The sequence below is a fragment of the Rutilus rutilus genome (genome assembly GCF_951802725.1).
Source record: "Rutilus rutilus genome assembly, chromosome: 15".
NCBI classification, from domain to species: Eukaryota; Metazoa; Chordata; class Actinopteri; order Cypriniformes; family Leuciscidae; genus Rutilus; species Rutilus rutilus.
In genome coordinates this window covers 1,899,928-1,907,427 of record NC_140220.1, presented here as the reverse complement: position 1 = coordinate 1,907,427, position 7,500 = coordinate 1,899,928, and the positions used below count along the sequence as shown (strand labels likewise).

Genomic DNA, 7,500 nt, shown 5'->3' with positions numbered 1-7,500 from the left:
TGTTGTTAAACACAATTATTTAAAAGCTATGTTGAAATAATGCGGGCTGATGGCTTCAACTAAAGCACACACATCGAATAACAGTTATGGCCAGAAATCGATTCCCGTGTGGAGAAAATGAAAGGGGTTTTGCTCTTAGTGTGCAGCTGTCTATATAGGGAGCACAGCGAGGAGCGCACTAGTGTTGAAACACTGCACATGTTGCCCTTGATTACATTATAGATTTCTACACATCTCACTGACACCGACACCATGTTTATGAGTCTCGATAGAAAAGCCCCAATCACATTATTTAATGAATCTGAAGACAGAGAGTCTCAGTGAGAGAGCAGAGCAATTACTACAGCACATCCGTCATATAGACTGTAAACACACACACACACACACACTCACACACGCACGCACTCACACACACACTGAGAATAGAGGCACTAACCCGCACAGCGAGATGTGCATTGTGGGTGAACGCTCACAGTATAAAGGCCGAACAATGATCTGAGCTGAATGTTGTGCTGTAAACACAGGATATGAACCTGAGTGTGTGTGTGTGTGTGTGTGTGTGAGTGTGTGTGTTTGTGTACCTGATAACAGAGGCTGGTTTGAGGTGGGGTGTGTATGTGGGTGGAGGTGTGTGTGAGTGTGTGTGTGTGTGTGTGTGAGTGAGTGAGTGAGTGAGTGAGTGAGTGAGTGAGTGAGTGAGTGAGTGAGTGAGTGAGTGAGTGTGTGTGTGTGTGTGAGTGATTTATGATGCGTCAGTGCAGTAGTACTGGGATAGTAGTGCCTGTAGTTTAGTAGATATTGCATGCTGCATGCTACTTCTGTTTACAGCTACTGCCACCGACTAGCCCACTTGTGCAAGGGCGAGAAGAGGAGCCGAGTGCGTAAGTCTCCTCCTGTCGGTACACAGCCTCTCCACCGTCAAGACTCCTACAGTGCCTCCTTGCGGCCACACACGGTAACTGGGCCCTAGAGGACCCAGGCTGAACTGTAGGGGATCTCGGAGCAGCAGTGGGTCCCAGAGGCGCAGTGAAGTGGACATGCCCTGGCACCCGCCAACCACAGCCCCAGCTATGGGTAAATAGTCCTACTGCCTTGTGGGGTAGCCTATAGAGGCAAAGGCTAAGGGAGCACACCCTGAAAAAAAAAAGGACAAAAGACCTCAACGGTGGAACAGGCGGAGGATGATGGCTGACTTAAGTGGAGCATCACAACGGCTGGGAAGGTGGATGAAGGCTGCAGCAGTGATGGGTCCCCAGTCGTCTTGGACTCCGTGCCACTGGATCCTGACCCAGATCTGCCAAGGACCGTGTGGTGGTTGTCTGTGCAGCCTCCACACGTTAAACAACACCACGCACAGGCGTCCTCCACAAAGGGAATCCACCCTACCACCCCTGATAAAGTCCTATGGCGACCAGCAAGTGGCGACGGGGGCAGGTTTGTGTAGTCTGGAAGCCCCTAGTCATGAGCTGGCACATCAGGCGATGGGTGTCAGAATCAGTCGCTGGGCTCTTGGAACGAGCTCTTCGGCAGCTACACCCATGACTAAACAGTCCTATTCAAGATCTGCTCTGCTTACCCCACATGGGGAAGGGGCTAGAAAAGGTGCCCTAAAAATAGCCTGCCTCATACCTCCCGACTGGATTACCGCGTCCAGAGGAAACATCTCATTTGCGGTCAGAAACAAAAGAAATTTAATTTTGGAGCCTGGAATGTGCGCACTCTGATGGACAGCACCTCCAGTGACAGACCTGCGAGCGCCTCATGACAATCCGTCTGGTGTTGGCCAACAACCAGACAGCGACAGTAGTGAGCGCCTATGCCCCTACCCTAGACTCCGACGTGGAAGAAAAATAACTTCTACGCCTGCCTGGAAGAAACCCTGTCAAAAATTCCCAGGAAGGACAAGATCATCCTCCTTGGAGACTTGGTAGGGTAGGCCGGGACCAACACCTCTGGAAGGGCACTATTGGTAAGGAGGGCATCGGTAACATCAACTCCAACGGAGTGCTGCTTCTGAGTAAGTGCGCTCAGCACAACCTCGTCATCACCAACACTTTCTATCGACAGAAAAATACATTCAAGGCATCTTGGAGACATCCTCGCTCCAAGCAATGGCACCTCATTGATTATGTCATTGTAAGGGCCAGGGACCGCTGTGATGTGAACATCACAAGGGCCATGATAGGCTCTGACAACTGCTGGACAGACCACAGCCTCATCCGATCCACAATGTCCATCAAACTTAAAAAAAGGAGGAGGATTCAGAAGAAGCAGACCCGGCAAAGACTGAACCTTGACAGCCTGACTGAAACTGCCATCCAGCAGCTACTTCAGGACTCTCTCTCTCTCTCTCTCGAAAAGTCTTCAGCAAGAATATCCTGATAACATCGAAGAGCACTGGGGCCTTCTCAAATCCACCATCCATGACTCATGCAAATCCACCCTTGGGTATCAGTCCAGGAAACATCAGGACTGGTTTGATGAAAATGACACAGAGATAGAACAACTTATCTCCAGAAAACGAAAAGGCCAAAAGGGCAGCACACGCCAGAGCCAAGGCTGATGTTCAGAGATTGATGAGGGAGCTCAAGAACAACTGGTGGACAGAAAAGTCTCTAGAACTCCAGAGACTGGCTGATTCAGGTAACACCAGAGGCTTTTTTTAGCGCCACTAAGGCTGTCTATGGCCCTAGCCACCGCGGCTTAAATCCCCTGCGCCCAAAAGATGGACAGACTCTTTTAAAAGACAATGACTCAATCAACGCACGTTGGAAGGAGCACTTTCAAGACCTTCTGAACCGTGACAGCTCAGCCGAACCAGACATCGCCGACCATATCCCGCAGAGTCCCATCAGAGAAGACATGGGGGAACCTCCTACCCTAACTGAGGTTCACAATGCCATCAGGAATCTCAGGAACAACAAGGCCACTGGTCCTGATGGGATCCCCGCGGAGATCTTAAAGGAAGCAGGACCAAGGCTCTGGCACCACATCCACCATCTACTCGTCAAGGTCTGGGAAAGGGAAGAGCTCCCCTCAGAGCTCCGGGATGCACAAATTGTTATCATATTCAAGAAAGGGGACAAGGCTGAATGTGGAAACTACAGGGGCATCTCGCTCTTGTCAACAACAGGCAAAGTCCTTGCTCGTGTCCTCGCCAACCGCCTGCTACCACTGTAAAATTTGGGAATGTTTGGTTCAGGAAATGTGCAACCAGGATGGTGTGTCCATTAAAACACAGGGGTCCAGTACTCAGCCCATACTCATTTATTGTAACAGATCGTGAATCAGGCCATAGAGTAGAATGGGAATCAGATATAGAGTTGTATGGTCTCTATAAACAAATAAACAACAAACAGAATCTTAAATATAATTAACACCATAGAACTTCAACTAATAAATCATTAATCACATAATCCAATCCTAAACAACTCAACATCAAAATAGTAAGAACACTGAAACATAAGAATCATAATCACATAGAACATGTCAGAATTAGACCCAAACAGAATCTCAAGAATTAACATTATGAAACAAATCAAAAGAGCACAAACTTACATTGTCAGGAACACATCAACTCTACAAAGGCTCTCATTAGGAGAGAGAGAAAAGACAGTCTGCTTCCATTGCATATGGCACACACCAACACACCAAACAATAGTAATTTATCAATCATTAAGTGCATCTGAGGAGACTTAGCTCCTCCCATGACTGGCTACGTCATGTGATCCATAGGAATTCTCAACAACCAATATATCTGAGGAGATACTCCCTGAATCACAGTGTGGTTTCCGTCCATCTAGGCCTAGGGGAACAACTGACGTGATCTTTTCTGCTCGCCAACTACAAGAAAAGTGTCGGGAACAAGGACTGCCTCTGTACATGGCCTTTATAGACTTGACAAAGACCTTTGACTCCGTGGATCGGCAGGCACTGTGGAGCATTCTATCAAAGTATGGATGTCATGCCAAATACATCCGTGTACTGAGGCTACTGCATGACGGCATGTCAGCCACAGTGCTCAACAGTGGCTCTGAATCTGAGCCATTTACTGTAGAAACTGGGGTCAAACAGGGATGTATCAATGCACCCACCCTATTTGCCATCTTCATTGCAGCCATACTCCACCTTACTGGCCAAGAGTTGCCACAGGGGATCCCAATCCTTTACAGGACTGACAGCAGGCTCTTCAACCATAACAGGTTCAAAGCCAAGAGCAAAGTCAGGAATACCACCATCATGGAGCTGCAATACGCCGATGACAACGCCATTGCAGCACACTCCCCTGAAGACCTCCAGGGCATCCTAAACGCCTTTGCCAAGGCATACAGAGCCCTGGGTTTGGCATTGAACATCAAGAAAACTCAGGTTCTGTATCAACCACCACCTAACCAGCCAGCTTCTCCATCACTCCATCACTCCAGCCCATCATCAAAGTGGATAACACCACTCTGGAAAACGTGGACCTGGCAGCATTCTCTCTTCCAAAGCTGATATAGACTCTGAAGTTAACCATCGCCTGAGCTGTGCCAGCGGAGCCTCTGCCAAACTCAGGACAAGAGTCTTTGATGACCGAGATCTGAGGGCTCAAACCAAGGTCCTGGTTTACAGAGGGTTAGGGTTAGGGTGTGTGTGTGTGTGTGTGTGTGTGTGTGTGTGTGTGAGAGAGTTTGTGTGAGTGTGTGTGTGTGTGTGTGAGTGTGAGTGTGTGTGTGTGTGTGTGCGTGTGTGTGTGTGTGTGTGTGTGTGTGTGTGTGTGTGTGTGTGAGTGTGTGTGTGTGTGTGAGTGTGTGTGTGTGTGTGTGTGTGTGTGTGTGTGTGTGTGTGTGTATGTGTACCTGATAAAAGAGGCTGGTTTGAGGTCGGGTGTGTATGTGGGTGGAGGTGTGTGTGTGTGTGTGTGTGTGTACCTGATAAAAGAGGCTGGTTTGAGGTCGGGTGTGTATGTGGGTGGAGGTGTGTGTGTGTGTGTGTGTACCTGATAACAGAGGCTGGTTTGAGGTCGGGTGTGTATGTGGGTGGAGGTGTGTGTATGTGTGTTTGTGTGTACCTGATAACAGAGGCTGGTTTGAGGTCGGGTGTGTATGTGGGTGGAGGTGTGTGTGTGTGTGTATGTGTGTTTGTGTGTACCTGATAACAGAGGCTGGTTTGAGGTCGGCTGTGTATGTGGGTGGAGGCGGTGGAGGGTCGTGTGGGCGTCCGAATGCTCTCTCTCCGCTGCGACTCAGGAGTTCGTTCATCTGAGAGTACGGCAGCGCGGCGAGAGAGAACGACCCGTCCAGATGATCCATGTACATCTGCCTACAGACACACACACACACACACACACACTCAGGTCAGACATGGAGAGAAAGTCACAGACCACAACACTCAGAAAATAGATTTTTATACGGCAAGTCAAAATCTAAGACTGAATCTAATATTTGAGCAAAACATCTTCAGCACAGTTATGAATCATTCAAACACGTTTAAAGCACTAAATACACAGTTATAAACATTAGATGTTCAATTAAAGCTGCTGTAAGGTTGTGTTACACACACACACACACACACACACACACACACACACACACACACACACACACACACACACCTGTTTTCTTGGTAGGTCGCCGATCCGTTGGTGTCAGTGTGTGTGTCCTCCGTGTCATCGCCAGCTAGCTCCGCCCCCAGCGCCATCTTCTGCCACTCCTTCTTCCGGTCGTGAGGCGCTCGCGGGACTTTCTCCAGATCATGAGGGCGATCGATGTTCTTCAGCTGGACACACACACACACACACACACACACACACACACACACACACACACACACACACACACACACACACACACACACAGTTTTATTAGTTTCTCATTATGATTTACATTTTTTTCCTGTTGCTTTTAGGGGTGAAATATGAACAGATACATTTTTATTATACACTTCATGTATTTGTATGTATGTAATGTATGTATATATATATAAATATATATATATATATATATATATATACACTCACCTAAAGGATTATTAGGAACACCATACTGATACTGTGTTTGACCCCCTTTCGCCTTCAGAACTGCCTTAATTCTACGTGGCATTGATTCAACAAGGTGCTGAAAGCATTCTTTAGAAATGTTGGCCCATATTGATAGGATAGCATCTTGCAGTTGATGGAGATTTGTGGGATGCACATCCAGGGCACGAAGCTCCCGTTCCACCACATCCCAAAGATGCTCTATTGGGTTGAGATCTGGTGACTGTGGGGGCCATTTTAGTACAGTGAACTCATTGTCATGTTCAAGAAACCAATTTGAAATTATTCGAGCTTTGTGACATGGTGCATTATCCTGCTGGAAGTAGCCATCAGAGGATGGGTACATGGTGGTCATAAAGGGATGGACATGGTCAGAAACAATGCTCAGGTAGGTCGTGGCATTTAAACGATGCCCAATTGACACTAAGGGGCCTAAAGTGTGCCAAGAAAACATCCCCCACATCATTACACCACCACCACCAGCCTGCACAGTGGTAACAAGGCATGTTTACGCCAAATTCTGACTCTACCATCTGAATGTCTCAACAGAAATCGAGACTCATCAGACCAGGCAACATTTTTCCAGTCTTCAACTGTCCAATTTTGGTGAGCTCGTGCAAATTGTAGCCTCTTTTTCCTATTTGTAGTGGAAATGAGTGGTACCCGGTGGGGTCTTCTGCTGTTGTAGCCCATCCGCCTCAAGGTTGTGCGTGTTGTGGCTTCACAAATGCTTTGCTGCATACCTCGGTTGTAACGAGTGGTTATTTCAGTCAAAGTTGCTCTTCTATCAGCTTGAATCAGTCGGCCCATTCTCCTCTGACCTCTAGCATCAACAAGGCATTTTCGCCCACAGGACTGCCGCATACTGGATGTTTTTCCCTTTTCACACCATTCTTTGTAAACCCTAGAAATGGTTGTGCGTGAAAATCCCAGTAACTGAGCAGATTGTGAAATACTCAGACCGGCCCGTCTGGCACCAACAACCATGCCACGCTCAAAATTGCTTAAATCACCTTTCTTTCCCATTCTGACATTCAGTTTGGAGTTCAGGAGATTGTCTTGACCAGGACCACACCCCTAAATGCATTGAAGCAACTGCCATGTGATTGGTTGATTAGATAATTGCATTAATGAGAAATTGAACAGGTGTTCCTAATAATCCTTTAGGTGAGTGTATATATATATATATATATATATCATAAATACACACACACTCACGCGCACACACACACGCACACACACACTTGCACACTCACGCGCACACACACACTCACGCACACACACTCTCTTACACACACACACAGACTCACGCACACACACTCTCACGCACACACACTCACCCCACACACCCAAACCCTTCACACACACACACGTCGCTGAGATGCCTGTCAATGCATCATCTTATTTAAGCCATCATATATTTGTGCACATAATCATTTATAACAGATGCTGAGTTTAAATTAATTAATACACATTAAATTCAG

At 47.3% G+C, this 7,500-nt stretch overlaps 2 protein-coding genes across 2 annotated transcripts in view; both read right to left on the bottom strand.

Moving 5' to 3' along the window:
• Positions 1 to 7,500, bottom strand: part of wasf1 (WASP family member 1) — a 50,070-nt gene that overhangs the window by 3,594 nt on the left and 38,976 nt on the right. The window contains exons 7-8 of the mRNA XM_084432209.1: positions 5,594 to 5,757; positions 5,131 to 5,301 (exon numbers count right to left, since the gene is read on the bottom strand). Of these exons, the coding sequence (XP_084288335.1) occupies positions 5,131 to 5,301; positions 5,594 to 5,757 (335 nt within the window). The remainder of the gene's footprint in view (positions 1 to 5,130; positions 5,302 to 5,593; positions 5,758 to 7,500) is intronic.
• Positions 1 to 7,500, bottom strand: part of ctsbb (cathepsin Bb) — a 214,730-nt gene that overhangs the window by 195,233 nt on the left and 11,997 nt on the right. The gene's annotated exons all lie outside the window — the stretch shown is intronic.